Raw genomic sequence first — 23,711 nt, 5'->3', positions numbered from 1 at the left:
CTGGGGGCTTCCTCCAGAGCTCTTGGGCCTGGGAACCAGCGGAGGCCAGTGTGGCCAGGGACTGATGACCGGGCTGGGGTCAGAGGACGCAGGCCCCTTCCAGGAACGCTCACCCACCACAGACCCAGGTGCCTGGGGCTCCAGGCGGGAGCCCTCAACGGCCAGGGGAGACCAGCCGTCCTGCGGCCGGAGCCCAGCTAAGCTCGGATGCACGTCCACCCTGTCCTTCAGTTACAAGCTGACCCCACACGGTGCACCATCCCTCTGTCCCACAGACAGGAGACCAGGGACCAGAGAGGTCAGCGAGCTTGGCTGGCCTCGGCTCAGGGCCATCAGAGGAAGCACGGACACTGAACCAGGAACCTGCTGGTCACTCTGCCCGCCATGGTGGCAGACCTGAGTCTCCCCAGCTGGGAGAGTGGGGGATGATGGGACTGGCCTGGTCTGGGGCTGGGACACTCTGGGGCGGGCCCTGCCCTCTCTCCTTGGGCCACAGGAGCCGGCAGAATGACCTGAGCCTGAATGTCAGAACACCCTGCAAACTTCTGGCCCCCCTGCCCTCATTAACACCACCCCTCCGCCCCGGCCTGTCCCCAGGATCCCCATTAACTCCGTCACGCGGGGGAGAAGGGATGCTGGCGGTCAGCTCCTCTTCTTAATTTAATTTCAGGGCTCGTTAGCATTCAGTAATTAAAGGCCATGAGAACATTCAACACCCCGGCAACAGCCCAGCACTGGGGCCTCAAACGGGCCTCAGCAGCTCCTGCTGGAGACAGTCCCTGCCCCACAGAGATAAACCAGCCTCAGGCCAAGTGACAGAGTGCCCATTTCACAGATGAGAAGCCTGAGGGCGTACCAAGCCAAGGGACTCCAAGTGCTCCAAGTGCACGCTTCCTCGGCCATTCAAACATCTCAGCCAGCACCAGGCAGGCCCTCCTCCTGCGCTGAGCCTGGGTCCCCAGCACACCCATCTGTCTGAGGCCTCTGCCGAGCTGAGCCTGCCGCCGCCACTGGGGTCCCCCAGGCTCCCCAGACACCCTCCTCTCCAGCCTCCCCATCCCAGAGGATAGAAGCTCCAGCTTTCCCCTGCCCCCACCCAAACTTTGGGCCTCCCTGACACCTTTCCTTCTCTAACCTTCAGGAAATTGCCCTGGAGCTGCACCCCTCTCCCAGGTTCCTCTCCGATTTCCAGCGCGGCTCATCTGGATCATTGCAATTGCCTCCAGCTCTCGTGGGCTTCCCTGGTGCCTCAGATGATAAAGAACCCACTTGAAAGGCTGGAGACCTGGGTTCAATATCTGAGTGGGGAAGATCCCCTGGAGGAGGGCATGGCAACCCACTCCAGTGCTCTTGCCTGGAGAATCCCGTGGACAGAGGGGCCTGGTGGGCTAGAGTCCACAGGATCGCAAAGAGTCGGACGCGACTGGGCGACTAACACTTCCACTTTTCAATGCCTCTGCGGGACCCGCGCCCAAATCTATTTTCAACCCATTGCAGCAAAGTGATCCTTCTAGACCAGTGCTTCCCAACCTTTCTTTCATTTTCTGCCCCTCAGCACCTAAGGGGTCTTTCTAGACATGCTTTCCTAGTTTGCCCCCCAAGAAATTTTAAGACCACAGATGAACTGTGCATCTCTGTGTGAGTACTTTATGCGAAGCTGTGCTTCAGACATAACAATTAAGATTTCTTCACTGAAATCTTAAGAACCAGATTTAAGAACTACTCCCCAAGAACCAGATTTTCCCCTTGGGGGTGAAATCAACACCACCCCTATGAATGCATGCTTTAAAGAATTAATGAGCTGCTGCCATTGCTCAGATCCAAGCCCACCGCGGAACAAGCCAAAGTTCTGTTAATTCTGTCCTGACCCCACACGAGAAGCTGGCGTCCTTCACCTCCTGGGCTCCCCTCCTCAGAGTCTGCCCCCCACCCTCCTTCCCTGGGGGCTCTGATCAAACCCCTCTCTGGTGCCTTCCTCCCCCACCTGCCTGACACCCCTCGAGCCTCTCGGTAGCCCTGGAAGGCAGCACTCCCAGCCCCACACGCCTAGGGCAGGTGGCAGAGCAGAGAGCCCGTCTAAAAAGGAGCAAGAACAGCTCAGGAACTCCACGGAAAGCAGCAGCAGGCGCCTGAGGACGGGCCGGGAGGATGGCGGACAGGGAGGGCGGCCCACGCCCTGCCCCTGCCACGGGCCCCGCAAAACCTGTCCCCACGAGGCCTGCTCACAGCTCCCGCCTCTCGTTCTACAGGGTCTGGGGCTGGTGACCTAGGCAGTCACACTCCAGGGCTGGTTTAGCGCTCTGCTGTCGTCATCCTGCCATTTTCCTGATTTTGAACACGGGCCCCTGGTCCCATCTGGCTCTGGGCCTACACAGTCTCGCCTGCAGAGGCTGCATCAGTTGGGAGGCGCTAGACCGTGCCGCGGGAGGAAACACCTCCGAATCTTAGGAGCTGGGGCAACGAGGGGCGATTTCTCTCTCGCTGCAGGTGCCTCCGGGACGCAGGACGGTGGAGGAGGCACTGTCTCCGGAGCCACGGGTCATGGGGCAGAGGAAGGAAGGACTCCTGAGGGTCTTGTCCCGGCAGGAAGGCCTCTGGCCCCAAAGAGACGCATGTCACGGTGACCAGGACTCGCTGGCCAGCACTAGTCACAGGCCCCACCTAAACACAGGGGGCTGAGGGAGCAGCCCCCACGCAGGGAAATTGCAGAGGCAGGAGCAGGACACACTGGGTGAAGCGCGTACGCCAGGGACGGCAGGGAGCCGCTCGGCCAGCCCACGCCCCGCTCCTGAGCCAGGGCCGAGGCGACGGCCCTGACCTGGGCTGGGAGCTCTTCACAGGCTGGCTCCCGCCAGCGTCCGCCCGGCCCCCTTCATTGTCATTCCAGGCTGAGCACAGGCCGCATCTGAGGGGGAGGGACGCAAAGTGGTCCTCGAAGCAACTCAATTAATCCTCCATCGGAAATTCTAACACGATCAATTTGGGGAGCCGGCCGACATCGCAACACAGTAATTAGGAACAAGTTTCAACTCCCGGCTTCCTTTGAAGATTGTAATTGCAATTAATTAAACATTCTCACTGTTCCTCAGAGTCTGTTCCCGAAGAAACTGGAGCAGACGCAGCGGGTGGAGGGACCCTGACCCCTGTTCCCAGCAGTGCAGGGATCAAACGGGAGCCCTCTCCTTGGAATATGGAAGGACATGGCGTCTCCAGTCTCCCTGGGAATGCTGTGTTGGCTAGGAGGTTAGAGGGAACCTGCCTCGGGTTCTGAGCTGACACCCTGACTCCTGTCCTCCCCCAGGGACCCCCAGGATGCCCAGCCTCCCTGTTCAGCAAGCTGAGAGCCCCCGGTCACATTCATAACATTCAGAGCAGCCCCCACAAGTAGGTTCTAGGGACAGAGGTCCCACGTGACCACTGACAGGTCACACCCTGCCCTGCATGCTGCTGCACCAGCAGTGATGTGAATGAGCTGGCGAGGCTGCCGGTGCCCCGAGGGAGGGATGTGAAGAGGAGGTGTGTGCTGGGCTCCAGGGTGGAGAGGCAGGACAGAGGAGGAGCAGCCACCCTGGGTTAAGACAAGGGGACAAGGCTAGCTGCCAGAGAGTGCACAGTCCCAGCGGAAATAGCTGGCCTCTGTGGGCTGGCATTGCATGCCAGGCTGACCCAGGGGTCTAAACAATGAGCCCTCCCACCTCCCCTTCAGCGTCTCACCCGGAAGCACCATGACCGTGCCCCCACCTACCACTGAGGACCTGAGGCCCTGGTTAAGCGCTGACCAAGGGCTGCAGCACTGGGGCATAGAGGACACAGCTTTCTAAAAGAGGTACGTTGTCTCCCGGAGCCTGGGAGGCAGCCATTACCCACCCCAGTGAGTACCAGGGCCCAATGTCACAGCGGTCAGCCCCTGACACAACACCCACAGTATTCAGTGCAGACCACCAGGCTTGATTCTGAGAATAGGGCGGAATCTTCTGGCAAGTCAGAGGGGGTGAAAGGGTCTGCAACATTCAAAAGAAGGTATTGCTCTCCAATTTTCAAAAATAATTGGAAGCATCATTTTTAAGATTTTAGCCCCTCAGCCTAAGACTCGAAAGCCAGTCCAGGATAAAACAGTGCGGCCAGAAGGCAGAGGCACCGCACCTGGGAGATCACGCCTGAGGAAAGCTAGGGCGGAGGGCACAGGGGGCTCTGAGCACCCTAGCAGCCAGAGCAAACAGGTCCGGGGAGGCTCCATGGCGCTGTCTGCAAGGAGGGCAACAGGAGACCCTGCGTCCCGAAGGGGCTGCCCAGACGCTCATCCAAGGGGCAAGGAGCAGAGGTCCTGACGCCTCCCGACTCCCCCACCCACAGGTTTCTGATGCAGGAAGTCTTCCCACCCCCTAATGCCCCGCCCCCTCACTGAGTGGGTGGTCAGGAGACGAATTAGATGATCACCCTTGCCTCACATGAAACAGTAGAGGTCCCACTGTGGCCATTTCTGACCCAAGCTGCTCTCCAGTAACAGCGTACTTAATTGGAAGAGAAAATGCGTGATTTAGCAAAAAAAACGTCAGCCCAAGGGCCACACCCCAGGGCTCACACCTCCTGGCTGTGATGGACATGGGAGCCACCTCCCCAGCATCCCTTCCATTCCCCTCAAGCAGATCCACTGTGCTGTTCCTGGCCTTATTCTTAGAATCCAGTCAGGGTAACCCCACCCCTGATCATAGGGATTGGCTCAGGAAACACATGCCCAGGTCAGTCAGTACAGGATACTCTCTGATTTAGGACTAGACACGTGACCCTACTGGACCAATGCCATTCAGGGAAGCTTCTTGGGGCTTGAGATGGATCCAGTCTTCCATGAGAGCTCTGGGAAGCCAGTGGCCTCTCTCCTTGTCAGTGGCCAGGGAGACTGAAAAGTCAGGAGGTGCATCAGGCATGGTGCCATCATTAAGGAAGATAGTCTGAGGGCTAGATCCAACCTTGAGCTCCTGGATCAAACCTTACCTGAATCTCAGTTTATTTCTAGATCTTCCAGTTACATGAACCATCCTTTTTAACTTTCTGCCATTTAAGCCTGTTGAAGCCAGGCCTTTTGTGGCTATAATGTGCAGTTCTAGTAACATGCTGGTTTATGCTCTTGAGCACGTCCCTTCCCCTCTCTAGGCCCCAGGGCCCTCTTCCACCCACTGACCTCATGGAACCACAGGGAGGATGAAAAGATGCAGTATACACGAAAGGGCTTTGGGATCCTAGAGTCTTGTGGGGAAGATTCTAGAGTCTTCCCCATAAGGGGAAGGCTATTCATCAATGAGAGTCTCTTCTTGCTCGTTGTGCTCTGGCCTTGCACCCCCTGCTTCCAGTCCTATGACCTTTGAAGCTTTTATTTTTAATTGCTCAGCCTTTGCACAGTCTGTCCCCTCTGCCTGAAGCCCTCCTCACTCTTCCAATCTCAAATGTCACCTCCTCCAAGAGGCCCTCATGACCACTGTGTTTGAAATGAGACCTGTCCTTACTCATTTTCTTTATAGTACTTACTGCGGTTTTTATTTTTTTTTAATCATGTTTGTTTCTTTAGTAGGTTACTTATTTGGTTACTTATCTTTCTCCCCTAGGTAAGTTCTTCTCAAACTAGAGGTGGTAAAGGGCCACGTTTTTATTTCCAACATGTCACAGGCGAATACTTCCATGCATGCATGCTCAGTCGCTCAGTGGTGTCTGACTCTTTAGATTGGACTGTGGCCCACCAGGCTCCTTGCCCATGGGATTCTCCAGGCAAGAGCACTGGAGTAGGCTGCCATGCCCTCCTCCAGGGGATCTTCTGGACCCAGGGATCGAACCCGCATCTCTTATGTCTCCTGCATTGGTAGGCAGATTATTTACCACTAGTGCCACCTGGGAAGCCCCAATACTTCCATAAACTACATTAAAAATACATTTCTAGAAAATTTTCTATTTAAGGAGTATACTAAATATAAACTCCAAATTCTTATCACACTTTACACTTATAAAGCTACTCTGGCACCTTTTAAAAGTTTCTAAACAGTTCCTCCCCGTGTATGCTGTTTCTGGGTGAAGTGCAGGCTCGGTCCCCGCACCACAAGGGAGGCAGAGCTTAAACACTGGCTTCCCTGTCCCGGAGGCAGGATGGCGGTGCGGCGGTCCCCACACAGTCTCCCAGGGGGTTTCCATCTGCCTGCAGGCCTACCTAGCCGCACAGCATGCCCCCCACTGGCTTCCTTCCCTTCTCTGTCTCACCTCCTCACTCCCCTACCTATGTGTCCAAGGGTCACCTCCCGCATCAGTCACCTGCACCCAAATCCACGTTTAGGGCCTGCTTCTGGGGGAACCCGAACAATTAGTATTCAACACAGGGACACTGATAGAGTCCCTAACGTCATGTCTGTTACCCCATCAGGATTCACACACATGAGGATTGCGGTGTAACCACCATCAGTTCAGTTCAGTTCAGTCGCTCAGTCGTGTCCGACTCTTTGTGACCCCATGAATCGCAGCACACCAGGCTTTCCTGTCCATCACCAACTCCCGGAGTCCACCCAAACCCATGTCCATCGACTCGGTGATGCCATCCAGCCATCTCATCCTCTGTCGTCCCCTTCTCCTCCTGCCCCCAATCCCTCCCAGCATCAGAGTCTTTTCCCATGAGCCATACGTCTCTATAAAATTGGAGAGAGGGCCCACAAGGAGAAAGGGATCTGGAACAGGGTCAGGGGTCTTGAAGGGAGAAGCTGAAGACCCCTCTTGCAGAGCCTGAGCCCCTGTCCTCCAGAGCTGAGCATTTCTTGTCCCTGGTTTTCCTGCACACCAAGCAAGACTTTGGAAAAACCATCTCTGCCCACCACCAGGAAGCTATAAATAACTCCTGGATTAGAAGAAAGGGAGAAAAAAAAAAAGCTCCGATTCCATCTGTACTTGAGTAAGAAGGTGCCCTCCAGCCCCCTGCCTCCAGCCCCCTGCCTCCTGCACACCTGGGATCCAAGCCCCCAACAAGAGGAAGGCTGGGCCTTGGCCGGCAGGTGGCAGGAGAAGGTCACCCAGGTCCTGCGTCCAGCGGCTCTGCCCAGCACCAGGAGCCCACGATAGACTGGCCTCTGCCAGAGCTTCTCAACTACAGAGGGAGACACCCAGGACGGAGGCCAGGCCAGCAACGGCCTCAGCTGATCTCTCAGCCCCATAAGAGGGGTGGGGTGGGAGTGGGGGGCAGGAGGACCCTCTTCTCTGCAGAGCCAGCACAGAGGGCCGCTAGGAAAGCAGCGGCCTGGGAACTGGGCTCCCAGTGTGATGTTTGTGTCCTGGCACCTGTTTCCCCATCACATCCTCCCCGCCCCTCCCCCACCCTGCCCTCCAACTCCTGTGTCCCTTTCCTCCCATCTCTCCAACCATGCCCCACCGCCGACCCTGATGCCCCTCTGTTCCAGAAGACGGGACCCCTGCTGAACTTGCAGTCACATGGGAACCAAGTCGCAGCTGCTCCCGGGAGCGCTGGGACCCAGGGTCCTCACCTGCAGCATGGGGGTGCTAATGCCCACCAAGAGGCTGTGACGGGGTCCCAAAGGGCCATCCATCCCCCACTATCCCAGGTCCTCTCCCTGCCACAGCCGCTCCCGGCCTGGCCAGCCCATCCCGGCTGCCACTCCGACTTCCCGCCTTGATTCATTATCCACTTGGGACAAAGTGGACATCCCACACCACCGCGGACCCGGCACCCGGGGATCTGCCTGGCACCAGATGCCCGCCCAGGTGTATCTGGCAAAGAGCCTCGGGGCGGGAGAAGCAGAGGCTCTGCACACTTTATTGACAATCTCGGGGCCGCGCTAGCCCAGCCGGGGGGCGCCCCCGCCGGGGGAGGCGGCCTCGGGCCCCGGGAAGGCGCTGCCCGCGGCGGCGGGCACGGGCGCCAGCAGCACCAGGCCGGGCCGGGGGCCAGCGCCCGCGTGCGCGTAGCTCAGCGCCAGCTGCTCCAGGCGCCGCTTGCGCAGCGCCGCCTGCGCCGTGCTGTGCAGGGGCCGCAGCAGCACGGGGGGCGGCGCGCCTGGGCCCCGCAGCAGGAAGTCGAAGCCCGTGCGGTCGTGCGGGTCGTAGAAGAGCGGCCCGCGGGCCGGGTCGGGCCCTGGCGGCCAGGCGAACGGGAAGGGCAGCGTGAAGCCCTCGGTGAGCACGCGGATGGCGAAGTCGTCCTCCTTGCCCAGCGCGCGGTAGGCGCGCCCGATGCCGCGGAAGTGCGCCTCCCACAGCTGCGCGTCCCCGCCGTAGATGTCCGGGAACGGAGGCTCCTGGGGCGCAGCGGGGCCTGCAGGCAGGGATCGCGGAGCGGCCAGGGATAAGCGACTCCCGCAGCCACCCGCAAGGAGCCAGAGAAGCCAAGGCGGGCCACGTGGAGACAGAGAGGGGAGGGGTACCGGAGAGGGAGACTAATTTCCAGGGACAGCGCTAAGGAGCTGTGAGAGGCAGAAAGGCCCGGAGAGGTGTGTTAGAATATAGCCACTACATACTATTTGGGCGGAAAGTTCCAGAAGGGGAAGAGTCTGGCTAGCCTGGCAGGGACCACGCAGAGCCTGCTGTGGACCTGGGGTCATCCCCAGAGAGCAGGGGTGACCTGACGACTCTTAGTGGAAAGTCGATCCTGGGCCTGGGCAGAGGATAGACCTCGGGGAAAGGGGAGGGGAGACAGAGCCAGGTGAGGGTGAATTCAAAGGAGGACTCAGCAGGCCGAGCATGGAGGGGCCAGAGCCAGCCTGTGTCAACAGATGGAGGGAGGGGGGAGCCCTGCCTGGGCACAGGGATCAGGGGCCGACCGGCTTGACCGTCTTCACCAGGGAGAAGGATCCCGTTGGAAGCTGGGCTGGTGCTGTGTCTGTGGGACACCCCCCTCCCTCCTCACTCCAGGAGCACATTCCAGGAGAAATGGGGACGTGTCTGATCACTGGCTCACACATGGATTCGCAGGAGGCAGGGGTCTGGTGAAATCCAAGAGTCTGCTCTCAGATATCACGTGTGTATGGACGCAGCACTGTGCCCCTGGTTGGGGGCCTCTGCACCTGAGGCCCATCCATCCATGGCCCCAGCCAGCATCCCAAGCCACCACTCCAAGCCCACACCTTTTGTGAGCTGCTAGGAGAGACCCTTCCCCCCCTGCCTCCTTGCTTCCTTCAGCAAAGTGCTTAGCTCTGGGGGTCCTGAACTCAACAATGCAACCATGGGCCCTCCCTGGGTATAGATAAGCCTCTGGGACACAGGACCAACTGGGCAGCTCCTTGGAGACAAGGCAGGACTCAGGGGGAGGGCCTGAGAGGAGGCGATGGATGAACCCATACAAGGCTCTGACCGTGAGTTCTCAGGTCCTCACCCCGCACCCCTGTGAGGGGCGACAGCACTCAGACTGTTTTCCTGGTGAGAATGCAGACCCAGAGAGACCCGCCCTGAACTGATGGCCGCAGGAGCGTTCCACCATGCCACACCCTCCTGCTAGGAGCCCCTGGACAATGACTCCCCTCCCCTTGTAAGTTCCCTGGGGCATCTGCTGTGTGAGAGGCTCCGCTACAGCTGTGTACAACACACACTCGGCTTCTCCCAGGCCAGGGACAGGAGCCAGCAGACCTGGGTAAGAGGTCCTTCCTTCACCTGGGAGAGCCTGGTCTGGGTTCTGGATTCCCTGAGCCTCAGTTTCCCCATCTGAAAAATGGAAACAGTCAAGCCTGTTCTGCCATCCTTGTGGATGAGGTTATGAACTTTTGTGAACCTCTTTGTCAGTGGGAAGTGCCTTCCTAGCTCAGCACCATAGCAGTTGCTTCCAGAGCCACAGACCCAGGTAGGAGAGGCGGTGGACCAGCTCTGAGCAGGGTGTGAGGCCAGAGGGGCTGGCTCAGGGCCCAGTGCACTCAGCACCTTGGACAGCTCTGAGGCAGCCCTGCAGGGGCCTCAGGTTCGATGGGCAGCATGGAGGTGCCCCCACCCCGGGCAGCCTGTCCTGTCCACCAGGACGCCTCCTCCCTGAAGGCCTCCAGGGTGAGTGGCCGGAGGCACAGCACCACACTGATGTCCACACCACTGGCCCGGCCTCACACTTAGTACCAACAGGCGGGTGGGCTGTGGAGAGGCTTTGGGGTGTTGCTATGGGCCAGGGGTGAGGAAAGTGTGGAGAAGAGGGAAGGGCCCCGGGCTGGGGGTGGGGCAGGAGAGGACTGAACACCCCTGACTGGCATTTAGCCAGCTGGGTCTGGTGTTTGCGGAGCAGACAGGTGAGGGGTGAGGGCTGCCACGCAGACCACAAGGCAGCCAGGGCAGCGATCCAGGGCAGAGGGGCTGGGGCTCAGCAGAGAGAAGTGCTGGTTCTACATGTGTCTCGAAGATGGAGCCTATAGGCTCTGCCGATGGAGGGGCTGGTGGGGGAAACGGAGGGGAGCAAAGGGAAGACACACGGTTTCTGGCCTGAACCACTGGACGAAAGGAAGCCCCATGTACTGAGAGGAGCAACCTGGGGCTAGGCTCAAGAGTCTAATTCTGGACCCGCGATGCCTTCAGACAGACTGGGGAAGAGGTGGAGAGCAGAGTTAGCTAGAGTCTGGGCTTGAGGTAGGGGGGCTCCAGGCTGAAGACAGACAGACAGACTCCTGAGCAATGATGGCATTTAAAGTCTGGTGGTCCAGTAGTTAGGACCCATGCTCTCACTGCCGCAGAACTAGACGTGACTGTGAGAATAGAGAGGGAGAAGCCTGAGAAGCCGGCCTGGGCCCCCAGCTTCCCCAGGTCAGGGAGAGGAGGTGGAGCGGCAGTGATGTGAGAGGAGAAGGGGAGCCTGGGGCTCTGGGAGTCAGTGGGGAGGGGGTCCTGAGCCCTGAGCTGCCCCTTCGAATACACTGCATGTAAGCCTCTCAGTCGTGTCTGACTCTGTGCCACCCCATGGACTATACCCACCAGGTTCCTCTGTCCATGGGATTCTCCAGGCTAGAATATTGGAGTGCGTTGCCATGCCCTCCTCCAGGGGATCTTCACAATCCAGCGATCAAACCCGCGTCTCCTATGTCTCCTGCATTGGCAGGTGGGTTCTTTACCACTAGCACCACTTGGGAAGCCCCTGAGCTGCCGATGGGTCACGTCAAAGGGCACCTGAGAACTGACCTCGGGTTCAGCAGTGTGGAGGTCACCCCCGACCCTGACCAGAGCTGCTGTGGCCAAGTCCAGGAAGGAGGGGCTGGGTCCACTGCATTCCAGAGCAAACGGGAGGGAAAGACGGGGAGGCAGCATGTATAAATAACCTTTTCCAGGATTTTTGCTAAAAATGGGGAGCAGAGAAATAGGGCGGTAGCTACAAGGGAAGTGGGGTCAGGAGACAGGATGTATAGCTGTGTGCTTTTATGTTGGTGAGAAAGATCTCGTAAAGAGAAAATGTCAGAATGCAGGAGAGGAGGCTGGAGAGGTGCTGGAGTGATGGCCGTGGGCAGGAGGCCAGGCTGGGCCTCGGCTGGGGAGGGGGTTGTTCATGCAGGGGGCAGGCGGGGGAGCACGGGGCCCGCGGGCCCAGGTGCAGGTGGGCGGCTGCCGTGCCCAGAGCCTGTGGGGGTCCTCTTTCTCCGTGAGAGTGGGAGCAAGGCCAGCAGCTGAGTGTGCAGAGGGAGAGGAGGGTGGGCGCTGGGAGCGGGGGTGCGAGGCGATTGCTGGGAGAGAGGAGGGGCTGGACGGGAGGAGGGATGCCGTGGGACCCTGGCACAGAGCACCCCCTGCAGCTCACCAACCAGGAATGTAATGGGAGCATCAGCCTGGTTGAGTTGATCCCCAGCTGTGCAGGTGCCCGCAAGGAGTAGGCAGAGAGCTGGGGCGGGGGGTGCCATCAAACGAGAGCAGGCCCAGGGCAGGAGGGTGTGGTGCGGGTGTGATGATCAAGAGCTGGACGGGGGCGTCGGGGTTGGGGGGACAGGGCGGGGAGGAGGAGGAACCGGCTGCAAACAGCGGACTACGGTTCTGCCCACAGAGTGCTGGAGTCCTGGCCCCCAGATCAGGGTCAGCGCCAGAATGCAGTTTGGATGCTGGCAAGGCACGACCACCGCATGGGTGGCTGGGGGCCACGTTTCTCAGAGAGGCCTCTGGGGGGCTGAGGGGCCAGGAGAAGGGAGAGATCGCCCATGCGATGGCAGCAGATTTCGAGAGAGGGTCAGCGTCCCGGCCCCAAAATCCCCGGGAGGCTAAAAGCCCTCCCCGCGTGGGCAGTGAGTGTGTACCTCCTTCAGTTATTGCTGACCACGTGGCATGTGGGGTCTAGTTCCCTGACCAGGGATAGAACGCACACCCCCTGCATTGGGAGCGCAGACTCTTAGCCACTGGTCCACCAGGGAAGTCCAAGAGTTTGTACTTCTGAGGACCTGGGACTCGCCCTGGGCTTTTAGGGAGGTGGGAGAGGGGGCCGGAGAATGAACTGGAAGGGCTTGGAGGAGTGAGGAGGACCCTGGCCCACGTCCCAGCTCAGGGTCCGGGGGCTGCAGGACAAGAGAAAGGAGAACTGTCAGGAGATGGGGTGCTCGCCCCCACCCTGCCCTGCCCTGCTGTGTGACCCTGGGGAAACCCCCCAGGAAGAGGTGGGGGCGCTGCCTTCTCTCCCACATTCTCAGAGCCCAGCTGCCACGAGCACCCACTTCTCCTCCATCCCGACCCCCTCCACATGTCTCACCTGGAGTGGCTACAGGACACGGGGGCAGACCTGCCGGGCTGGGGTCCCCGGAACAGGGGGAAGCCATGTCAGCAGCCAGGGGTCAGGCTTGTTTACCTGGCTGCCCAGGAGACTGGGGGAAGGGCCTTCTGGGGAGGAGAGAACCTTGCATTTAAAGTGACCCCACCCGGAAGTGCCCTGGGGCTGGGGGGGAAGGGTCAGCAGGCACAGGGGCCTCTCCCCTGACCCGCCACGGCTCACCTGGCCCTTCTCAGGAGCCGTGGGGACCCTACCCTGGCGCTCGGAGACCTCCATCCTCACCCCAGTGACCTGCCTGGGCTAATCCCTCCCTGCTGGCTCTGAACCTTGGAGCCCGGCAAGGGGCTGGACAGCCTCCAGCTCTCCTCTGGAAGCCCTGGGGAGCGTGTTTTAGTTCCACTAACAAAACGACAGGGGCAGCACAGGACACAGAGAATCGCCCTGTGTTCCTCAAGCTGGCGAGAGAGGAGCGCACGGCTCCCTCCTATTTATCCCGTGTGAGCCCCCAGCCCAGCTCCTGACGCACAACGGCCAGGTGCTCTGGGCACAGGCACCTGGGCACCAGTTCCTCCATCAGGGAGACCCGGGTCCCGAGTGCCGGTGGCAGCCCTGAGAAGCGGCGACCCAGAGCCCAGGTGGCGCTAGTGGTAAAGAGGTAAAGAGTGGTAAAGAGTCCTCCTGCCAATGCAGGGGCCACAAGAGACGCGGGCTGGATCCCTGGGTGGGGAAGATCCCCTGGAGTAGGAACTGGCAACCTGCGCCAGTGTTCTTGTCTGGGAAATCCCATGGACAGGGGAGCCTGGCGGGCTACAGTCCATGAGGTCACAAAGAGTCTGGCACAGCTGAGCACACACACAGAGCCCTGCCTGGCACTCCCTGCCTCCCACCCACCAGTGTGTCTGGAGCCCCTGGCCAGGAAGGCGCTCTCACGGAGAAAGAGGACCCCGCAGGCTCCGGGCACGGCGGCCGCCCACCTGCACCTGGGCCCGCGGGCCCCGTGCTCCCCGCCTGTTTCCCAGGGTCCTGTGGGACCTTCCACACGGGCCACCAGATGCCAGCTCTCAGGGCAGACGTCGTACCAGCTCAGCCCAGCCCGGTGACCCTGGGCGGCCGCTTGCTATCCGCATGGTGGGGACAACGCAGGAGAAAAACCAGACACTGACCTTCTGCAAATGGTCACTGAACACTGTGGACAAGACAGGCCTGTCAGTAGCCACTCAAGCCCTGCGTCGTAGGGTAACCACCAAACCATGGTAACAGAGAGCAACTTCAGTAAGGTGGTGCCGGCCAACGGTCCAGGCCCACCTGCCGCCATCCAGCCCGTCCCAGGCTCCAGGGCAGGCCAGGCTCCTTCCAGCTGTGGCTCCGCCCCTTGAGGCGTGGTCTCATCCACTGTCGTTCCAGCTCCTTCTCAACCAGGAAGAGGAGGGTGGAGGACCCTCTCCGGCCAGCAGTTTCCCTGGTAGCTCAGCTGGTAAAGATTCCCCCTTCAACGCGGGAGACCCCAGTTCGATTCCTGGGTCAGGAAGATCCCCCGGAGAAGGGATAGGCTACCCACTCCCACTCCAGTAGCCTCGGGCTTCCCTGGTAGCTCGGGTGGTAAAGAATCTGCCTGCAGTGCAGGAGACCTGGGTTCCATACCTGGGTCGGGAAGATCCCATGGAAGAGGGCATGGCAACCCACTCCACTATTCTTGCCTGGAGAAGCCCAAAAACAGAGGAACCTGGCAGGCTGCAGCCAGAACCTGGTGACCGTGGGGTCGCAAACAGTCGGATACGACTAAGCAACTAAGCACAGAAACTGTACACTTCACTTCTCAAGTGCCAGGGCGAGAATCAAGTCACCTGGTTGCTCTTGGCTGCAAGGGAGGCTGGGGAATGTAGTCGCAGCTGGGCGGCCGGGTGCTCAGCATTGGAAGGGACAGCTGCTGGCCGGCCTGCCTCCACGTTTAGGACAGACCCAGTGTGCGCAGTCCGGTCTCCCCCTGAAGCAAGTTGTATTGCTTCCTAGCGCTGCTTCAACAATCACCACAACGTCAGTGGTTTAAAACAGCATCACTGGGGTGTAGTCAAGGGCCATGCTACCCCCACGGCTCCCGGGAGAACCGGCCCCTCCCTCTCCCTGCTCCTGGGGGTTGCCCACCCCGCCCAACCCCCACTCCCGCCCCTGTGGGCACACGGCCTCCTCCTCTTGTGTCTGTGATAAAGCTCCCCCTACCCTTCTCTATAAGGATGCACGTGGTTGCTTTAAGGGACCACCCAGATAATCCGGATAATCTCCCCATCGAGGATTCTTAACTTAATCACAGCCACGAAGCCCTTTTTTTTTTTGCCATTATTAAGGTAGCAATTACAGGTTCCAAGGATTGGAACAGAGCTCTCTTTGGGAGGCCATTATTCAGCCTAGCTCCAGGCCCTAAGGAACGATTTGAGGACAGGACTTGACCCCAGGGCATGTGGTAGGGACAGAGGGAGGCGGGTGATTCAGGGTGATTCAGGTTAAGTGGTCATCTCCGGGAGCCGCTGGGGCTCAGCGCCCCCGCATGAGCCTGTCTGAAGGTGAGGGCCCAGTCACCCACCCACCCTATCAGTCATGAGTTAAGCACTGCTCCCCCGGAGAGGTGATGCCCTGAATCTCCCACCAGCGGCCAGAGAGCCCTTCAGACAAAGAAACATGGGCTGGCATGGAGCTCCGGGGACAGGAAGAGCCCAGCGCATGGGAGTGCGGCAGACCCATAGTTCCCCAGCCCCCGCCTCAGGGAGCTCACAGCCTAACTGCACAGAGGGTAAAGGTCAAATCCATGAAACAGACACCCGTTGGGATGAGGATGAGAGAGGAAACTCTCAGGGACCCGTGGGGTGGCAACGGTAGGGGTGACCCGCGGAGACCATCCTGTGGTCAAGGTCAGCCTCTTGGAGAAATGACACTGACACTGAGAGCCGAGATGGGACGTCACGTAGAGGGAGGGAAGGAGGGTCTGAGGATGGGCCCCTGCAGACACCCTGTGGCGGCAACGAGCACAGACACCCTGTGGCGGCAACGAGCACAGTAACCCGGAGATGAGAAACTGCCCGGAGGGGCCAGGTAGCTGCTGAACAGAGTCTCGGGAGGGGCACCGAGGGACAATGGGGGCCTCCTGCAGCCTGGGGTCCCGACCCAAGCGTTTCTGCCTCCTCCATCTCCACAGTCACCTCCCTTCTCAGCAGCTCGGCACCCCCACCCGCCGGCCCCCCACTGCACAGAGGGAAGGGCAGAGCGAGGGGGCCAGGCTGAGTGTGACGTGGGCACAGGCTGCTGGCTGCGGGCAGGGCACCCGTCGAGGAGGAGGGGCGGGCAGGCCCCCGAAGCCGAGGCTCCCCACATAATCCCCTCCTGGCGCTGCACCGCCTCTTGGTTATTTTTAAAATCTCATTTTCAGAAAGTGGAGAAGAAAACCTCTTTCTTTGGACTTTTTCCCCCTTTTTTTTCTGTGAAAGATTAGGAGAGGGGTGTGGAGGGAGGAGAGAGCCTGGAAGAGCGGGAGGCACCTCTGGCAGCGCGCCCGCTTGGGGGCCAGGGTCTCTGCTGACTGCCCCCCGACCCCTGCGGCCCTAGAGACACAAGGCGGGACCCCTCCTTGGGCAGCCAGGTCTCAGCTGCTGCCTTTGCCCAGTGGGCGCGTTGTCGGTGCTGACTTTATACTGGAGCACAGCAGGGTGGTGGCTCTGGGTGTCCACCCTCATGGGGTGCAGGGCCTGTGGGGAGAAAGGGCCAACAGAGATCCACCCCCGGGCTGGGAGGCTGGGGGAGGGGCAGGAACTGCCTGGAGCAGGGCCGGGTGGAGGGCAGGGAGGGTTCTAGAGGCGAGGACTGCATGCATGGGCAGAGCCTGGTGAGCCTGGGTGGCTGGCAGGGGCTGACCTCAGGGACCAAGGAACCAGAGGGCCCGTCAGGCAGGTACCCTCAGTGATGCCCCACAGGACACTCCACAGGGGAGGACCTCCCTGAGCCAGGAAGGCCTGGAGCCCGGGACTGGACTCCCAGCTCTGCTCCTGAGGCTGGGCCAGCTGTCTGCCAGCCTGCTAAGTTGCTCCCAGCTCTAACCCTATGGACTGAAACCCACCAGGCTCCTCTGTCCATGGGATTCTCCAGGCAAGGAGACTGGAGTGGGTTGCCATTTCCTCCTCCAGGGGATCTTCCCGACGCAGGGGTCGAACCCGCATCTCCTGCACTGGGGTCCCCAAGGGCGAATAGGAGAGTGCGGGATTTTCTTTAGGAAAGCCCGGGTGTGGAGGGGAGGAGGTGACTCCGGGTGAGGACCAGACCGCGCGGGCGGTTATGGCTGCAGGCGCAGAGACGGGCCTTGCAGGGGGAGAGACCGGGCTCAGCTCTTGATGCAGTGGGGATTTACAGCCAAGGAGCAGGGCGGAGGGGGTGGGGGCAGTCAGTGGATGGAAAATACCTAGCAGGAGGTATCAGGAGTAGGGAGAGTCTAGCTAGATCCACCTACCAGGGTTCTCGCTGGAGGCAGGCCGGGTGCTCACACCTCACCTGGGAGAGAGCAGAGGATGAGGACCCTGAACAGAGGCAGGGGGCGCGGGGCAGGGGACAAGGAAGGGGGGGTTGTTCTTGCTAGAACTGCACTTCATGAGGAAGAGCAAGGATGGACCCAGGAGAAGGTTCTGGAGCCCGGCTAAAGTTTGGCCCAGCAAAGGCTCTTTGTCAAGGGCATTCCAGGAGGAAGGCATTGCAGAGCCTCAGAGGGCTGGCCTGGCTGCGACTGGGAACTGAGGGGGCTGGGGTGGGCATGGAGGGGGACAGAAAGAAGCAGCCTGGGTAGCAGAGCAGGGGCTGGGCTGCTGGGCCCTGGGTCAGGCCAGTCCTCTCTGGGGCAGTAGCAGCAGCCTCCTCCCCAAAGGGTCCAGGCTGGAGCCCGCGAGCCAGAGTGTGCCAGGGGCCTGGGTGGTGGGATGCCGAGGCCCCCTCCCCACCGACTTGCCATCTGTGCTCAGGAGGGCTGTGGCCCCGGGCGAGCCCATCTCTGCAGAACGCCCGGCCAGCCCGCCCCTCGGGTCCCCCGCCTCGAGTCCTGCCTGGGCCCGCAGCGCCATCTGCCGGCGGGACGGGAAGGCTCGGGCGGAACTGGCCTGAGGCCCCTGGGGAGGGACGGGTACCCTGCGGAGGCGGGTGCGCGATGGTTCACAGGCCTTGTGCTCACCCTGGAGTGAGCTGTGAGGGCCTGGTTTTGAACCTGGCTCCACTGTTGGCTGCTGTGTGACCTCCAGCCAGTTCCTGACCCTCTCTGAGCATCATCCCAATCGCAGGGAGGTGAGCTCACCCGGCCTCCAGATTACTATGAAAAGTGGCCATGAGGCTGGGAGCCCACACGCGGCAGAGGTGGTCCCCCCCGGCGCTGAAGGTGCTCTCCAGTTTCTGAGAGGTTCATGGGGAAAGCAGGCAGGCGGCATGACCCAGTCGGGGACCTGCAGCCCTGACATCTCACCGTTTTCAAACATGGTGAAGGGTAGCACGAGATGGACAAGGATCAGACCCCAGGTCTCAATGTCCCCTGGGGCTGGCACCTGTCCTCACAGGAGGCTCATCCACTCCCACCCTAACATCCAGCCCTCCTTGGACCCTGCAGGAACAGGAGTCCCCCCCGCCCCCAACCTCGCCACAAGCAGCTCATCCATTGTCCATCTGGGGCTTGCTGGAAAGTTCTGTGGAAAACCTGCCTCCCTGTAATCCAGGTACATTCCAAGAGCCCAGAAGGCCCACTGGGAAGTTCTGGGGCCAGGACCCAGGAACCAACCCCCCCCCAGCCCCCCGCGCCGGCTCATCCCCTTGGGGGCCGGCCTCTCTCTGTACCCTGCTTTCTCCTCCCTTCTGCCTGGAGCCCTAAGGAGGGGTGGGCAGCTATAGAGAACCCCAACCCAAGGCTTCCCTCTTGGCCCCGATTCCAAATTCCTAAGGGGAGGACCTGCTTGGCCCACCTTGCCCGGTCAGCCTGGTCGATGTCCAGCAATGGCTCACCAAAAAGAAAGAAGCCAAAGGCCCTGACTTACAGCATTGCCCACGACCATGGTGTAAAGGCTCCCACACGGCTGGTCCCCGGCTGCCCCTGTGATGGACGGCATACAGAGTCTGGCAGAGATGCACGATACCGCCCTGTATACAGACAGAGACACGTAAATACCCTCTAGGACACGGGTGACAGTAAAATAGATGCAATTAGCAAGAAGTGATGGGCTTGGGGCACTTATTACGTCTGTGTTTATTAGCGTCCCTTCCGTTGTGGGCTTCTAAGGTGGTATTTAACAAGTAACCCTCAACTTGCTGAGCATTTAAGCACTGATCACACAAGTCTGTAGGCCACCAGACAGAGTGGCTACAGGGAGCCCCCCTGGAGGCGTGGGGGCCCAGCCCTGAGAAGGGTCACTGTCGACACCTGTTCTGGGAGCTTTGTGGGATCCAGTCTCCCAGGGACCCTCCTTCGTGATTCATGGACCCAGCTTTCAGCAGTCCCTCTCACGGTGCTGAAGGATGGGCGAGGGCGAACCAGGTGACGAACAAGACTGTCCCACGTGCTCCCATCAGAGTGAGCTGAGCCAAAGGCTTGGGGAAGACCCCATCCCCCAGCTGCCTGGACGAGCAGGACCCTGCCCCTCCTCACTCTCAGCCTCAGGCTCCTTCCCACACAGGGTGCGTATCCAGGAGCCCCATCTCGTGGGACATCCTGAAGTTCTGCTGCAGTTAGCCCTGGTGCGGCTGCCCACCGAGTTGGACAGCCATGCTGTGTTGGGCACCCATCTCTTACCAAGCCCCTTTCGAGGAAAAGTGATTTAAGTCTCAGAACCAGCTGGGGAGGGGGCATCATCAGCCCCTGTTTCTAAAGAAGTCACAGCCTCGGAAAGGTCACCTGCCTGGCAGAGCCAGAGAGGCGGGGCTGACCCCCGGAGCAACTGCAACGCCCCCAAGGCCTCGCGGTAGGCGGTTGCTATCTGTTGACTCTCTGGCTTCCTGCACACGGCCAGGGTCCCACACGTGTGTGTCTCCAGGATGCAGGGGCTGCAGGCACAGCACAGCTGCCAGGACTCCTCGAGATCAGGGCCGGCTGGGCTGGGGGTGGGCCGCCCACCAGCAGGTCCAGACACCAACCGTCCGCTGCCTGGGGCCTCCTCACCCCTCCACACGGGAGGACCCTGGGGCCTCTGGCAGCGGAGTCTGCTGACAAGCGTCCCTGTTGGGAGCCCTGGTCTGTCTTCGGGACCCAGCTCCCCTGTAGCCACGCAATTGGACCAGGGGACAACGAGCAGGCAGCCCACTGCGGACCCGCCCAGAGGGCTTCCACCGGGAGGCCATTCAGTCCCAGCTCTGCTGCTTCCGGCATGGAGCACACAGTAAGTTACCCGTCGCTGTGAAACAAACAACCGCAGACTCGGGGACTTAAGACCGCGCGTTTACTGCCTTGCTGCCCCTTGGGTCGGGAATCCAGGCGGGCTTTAGCTGGGCCTCCTGCCTCGGGGGGTCTCCAGGGTGCAGCAGCGTGTCAGCCGGATCCACAGGTGTCCGGACGAGACAACTAAGAACCAGAGGTGGAGGGGCACGCTGAGGGCATAGGTGTACACGCACGCGCGCACACACACACACACACACACGGGCTGTGCCCAGCACACAGTGTTCGATTCCACAGCCCTGTCTTTGGCAAGGTGCGGTGGGTGCTGCAAGCATTGTGACCTCAGGGGTGAGGTCAGGGCTGGCTGGGGCGGGGGAGGGGGAGCCCAGAGATAGAGCTGCTCGGCCGGGCATGAGGAGAGAGTGGGCAGTACCTCCAGACGGCACCCCAACATGGACGCGCAGCATTCAGAAAAGCCACACAGCCACGCCAGCACAGACAGGACCTCCTCAGCCAGGTCCCAGAACCCCAGGTCAGCCCAGTGCCGGGCAGGGGCCCCCTGCAGGGCAGGGCAGCAAGGGGTGGACTCCCAGAGCCTGGGCCCGGGACGGAGGGGTCCTACAGCATGCCAGCAGCCCCCTGGAGTGGGAGTTGGGGGTGGACACTGACCTCACAGCCCTCAATGTGGTGGAGAGGAGGCAGGGCGGGGCGATTGGGTGCAGGGAGAGAGGGGGTCTCGAGTTCCAGCATGGCCTTTGCCGTCACATCGCCTGTAGCTGCCGATGCTTGTGGGGACCAGCGGTGTGAGATGGAGTGGACAGATGGACAGACAGTGGGCATGCTGTCCCTCTGCTGCCTGGAACCTCCACCTCGTCGAGAGGGCGCAGCAGCCTGTTTCCTAAGAGACTTGAGGGATGTGCACAAAGGGGAGGCCCTCTGTGGCCTTTGTCGTCTGGGGTCCCTGCGCCCCAGGTGGGCACAAGGGCAGCTCTGCCTCCTGAGTCCAGCGGCAGGTCGGAAGCTGGCAGGCAGCCTCCCTCTCTGGGTCCCCAGGCCCAAGGTTTGCTGCGTGGGGACTGGGGCACGTCGGCTCTCCAGGCTGTCCCTGAGGGGGTTCCCAGGTGAGGTTCTTGCCTGTGCTTCCGTGGTCGTATCTCCCTGAGGGAGCCGCCCGACCCGCCTCAGAACACAGCTCTTCTTGCACCGTCGCTTCTGCCCGCGTGCTCAGGCCGGTCTCCCCTCTGCCGCATCCCGCCTCGCGTCTAGGGCGAGAAAACGCTCCCCCTGCAGCTGTCTGCTAACTGCGTTCCTATTCTCCTGTCTTTTAAAATACACTCAATCCTGGTCGCCGCGGGACTGGGAGGCAGGTTTGGGGTGAGACACAGATCTCGCTGGTGGCTGTGGTCAACCCTGCCGAGGCCCCTCCAGGGTGCAGGGGGGGCCAGGCTCAGTGTGAAAGGCTGAGCCCTCCAGGAGCAGCACGGGAGTGGCTGGTTTTCTGAGAGGCCATAGGAAGGAGCAGGCTTCCCAGGTAGCCCTCGTGGGTAAAGAACCCACCTGCCGATGGAGGAGACTTAAGAGGTTCGATCCCTGGGTCAGGAAGATCCCCTGGAGGAGGGCATGGCAACCCACTCCAGTATTCTTGCCTGGAGAATCCCATGGACAGAGGAGCCTGGAGGGCTGCAGTCAATAGGGTCACAGAGAGTCAGCCACAACTGAGAGACTGAGTACGCACATAGGAAGGGGGGCCTTCCAGGAGGGGCGGTGTGTGTACTGAGCCCCAGTGGTCACATCCCTGGGATGCAAGCTTTGGAGTCGGATCCGGTCTGAACGGACGCTCTCCTGCAGAGGCTGTGTGTCCTGGGATGGGTCGCTGAGCCTCTCTGTGTCTCAGCACCTCGTGGGGTTGGTGTGAGGACATGGCACCTGACACAGGCCCATCCTCGTTGGCAGCGGTGGGGGCGCTGGTGAGGTGGGTGGTGGGCCAAGTACAGCCCGGGAGAGTCCCCTGCTGACCACACAGTCACTGGTCCCCAGAGAGGCAGACGGTGGGGAGGGGCAGAGGGAGCTCAGGCTGGATGTGGCCGGGGAAGGGGAAGGCCCCACACTCCAGGCAGGAAGGCCAGCTGGGAGGGGAGCTGAAGGTAGCAGCTCCAGGTGGCCGGGAGGACGCTGTCCAGGGCTGACCTTGGCTCCTCCCAGGAGCACACCCCCAGCAGCATCCACTCACTCGGTCAGTCACTGGGCCTTCGCCCAGGCCCTTCCCTGGGACATGTGGGGGACCCAGAGAGAGATAGCCAGCACACCTCCAGGGGGACTGGAAAGGAAAAGGCCCAGGGGTTGGTCAGTGGAGCCGCCAGGGTTCCTGTGAGTTCAGCGGGAGCCAAGGAGGGCCATCAGTCATCAGGGAGCCAGGGGACACACCCCCTACTCTAGGATGCGCTGACCATGGCGAGCAGGCTGAAGGCGACTTCATGTGGCCCCCACAAGGGGTCGAGGAGGACGGGGAGGGGAAGGACACACGCTCTGGGCAGACAGAAGAGCGGAGGCCCAAGGTCAGCCAGAAGGGCTCAGACAACTGACCCGGTGTGGAGGCTGCAGAGGACAGACTGCCAGGATCCCAGTGAGCTGGAAGGGCTGGACCCAGAAGAGCCCAGCAGGGCTGATGGCTGCTCTGGACACATCACTCTACTGTTCTTTCCACAAACGTTTGCTGAGTCCCTGCGAGGAGTGCCAGGCATGGTTCCAGGTGTTGGGGACACAGCTGGAAACAAGACATGAAGAGCCCTGTCTCCTGGCTTGCATTCCGGTGGGGGAGACAGCAATAAACACCAGACAGGGCCCAGAGAATCATACAGTGTTACAAGCTGGAAAGGGGCGAGGGAGGAAATCGACCGGTCAGTGTGGGGCGAGGGTCAGATTTTAAAGAAGCTCATAGAGAAAAATACAACTGAGCAAAGAAGTGAAGTGGGGGTGAGGGGCTGAGCCGAGCAGCGCTCTGGAGGGAGGGTTTCACCAAATAGGAACAGCCAGTGCAGAGGTCCTGAGGTAGAAGTGTGCCGGCGGGTTCAGAAGTAGCGGGAGCCCTCTGCACCTAGGGTGGGTGGACTGAGCAAGAAAAAGCCAGAAAAAGGGAGTTCCCTGGTGCTCCAGAAGTTAAGACTCCGAGCTTCCACCGCAGGGGGCATGGGCTCCATCCCTGGTTGAGGAAATAAGATCCTGAAAGCACCAAAGATCCTGCATGCCACAGGGCATGGCCAAAAAGTGAAAAGTAAATAAATATTTAAGAAAAAAGAAATAGTAGAAGGAAATGAGATGGGGGGTCATTTTTGTTCTTATTTCTTTTGTTCTTGGTTTGTTTTTTTTAGCTATGTTGTTGTTCAGTAGCTAAAGTATTTCTTATTTAAATGCAGTAAAATTCACCCCTGTTAGTGTCCAGTTCTACAAGTTTTTTCTTAATTAATTCAATTTTCTGGGGGCCATACTGCACGGCATGTGGGATCTTAGTTCCCTGACCAGGGATCGAACCTGCGCTCCCTGCAGTGGAAGTCCCAGTTCTAGACTGAGACTCATCGAGAGTCCCAAACTCTTACAGTGGTGCAGCCACGACCACACACAAGCTATGAAACGGCTCCATGCCCCCCTGCAAAT

At 60.3% G+C, this 23,711-nt stretch overlaps 2 protein-coding genes and 1 long non-coding RNA gene across 5 annotated transcripts in view; 1 reads left to right on the top strand and 2 right to left on the bottom strand.

The window, feature by feature from the left end:
* Positions 1-7,777: 7,777 nt before the first annotated feature.
* LOC147359741 (uncharacterized protein C8orf90-like) lies at positions 7,778-14,911 on the bottom strand. Of its 2 annotated transcripts, none has more exons than XM_086337546.1 (2): positions 12,668-14,911; positions 7,778-8,296 (listed from the first exon to the last, which is right to left on the bottom strand). In XM_086337546.1, exons 1-2 carry the CDS (start codon positions 12,732-12,734, stop codon positions 7,821-7,823), a joined length of 543 nt encoding a protein of 180 aa, XP_086193672.1. In that variant the 5' UTR covers positions 12,735-14,911; the 3' UTR covers positions 7,778-7,820. The 2 variants fall into 2 exon arrangements, 1 of the variants encoding a protein (XP_086193672.1); XR_015141175.1 differs by having other exon boundaries at positions 8,175-8,296; positions 13,849-14,911.
* A 1,212-nt stretch (positions 14,912-16,123) lies between these two features.
* Positions 16,124-20,373, bottom strand: LOC147359740 (uncharacterized). Its single transcript, XR_015141174.1, has 3 exons — positions 18,730-20,373; positions 17,175-17,215; positions 16,124-16,419 (listed from the first exon to the last, which is right to left on the bottom strand). It is a non-coding gene; the product is annotated as an uncharacterized LOC147359740 (long non-coding RNA).
* Positions 20,374-20,456: 83 nt separating this feature from the next.
* Positions 20,457-23,711, top strand: part of LOC147359739 (maestro heat-like repeat family member 5) — a 59,956-nt gene continuing 56,701 nt past the window's right edge. The window contains exon 1 of one of the 2 annotated variants that reach the window (XM_086337544.1): positions 20,457-20,592. In XM_086337544.1, the coding sequence (XP_086193670.1) occupies positions 20,513-20,592 (80 nt within the window). In that variant the 5' untranslated portion in view covers positions 20,457-20,512. The remainder of the gene's footprint in view (positions 20,593-23,711) is intronic. The other variant, XM_086337545.1, reaches the window with a different exon arrangement.

The sequence above is a fragment of the Bos grunniens genome, chromosome 14 (genome assembly GCF_055505025.1).
Source record: "Bos grunniens cultivar Pamir isolate PY7600 chromosome 14, Bosgru_T2T1.0, whole genome shotgun sequence".
NCBI lineage: Eukaryota > Metazoa > Chordata > Mammalia > Artiodactyla > Bovidae > Bos > Bos grunniens.
Note: the sequence above shows the minus strand (reverse complement) of the source record. Positions and strands in the feature narration are given on the sequence as shown.

What these genes read in the sequence shown, in the direction of transcription:
- LOC147359741 (XM_086337546.1), bottom strand. Translation starts at nt 12,734, where the DNA reads ATGGCTTCCCCCTGTTCCGGGGACCCCAGCCCGGCAGGTCTGCCCCCG. An exon ending in GTGTCCTGTAGCCACTCCAG is followed by an intron (nt 8,297 to 12,667) that starts GTGAGACATGTG and finishes CCCTGCCTGCAG; the next exon opens with GCCCCGCTGCGCCCCAGGAG.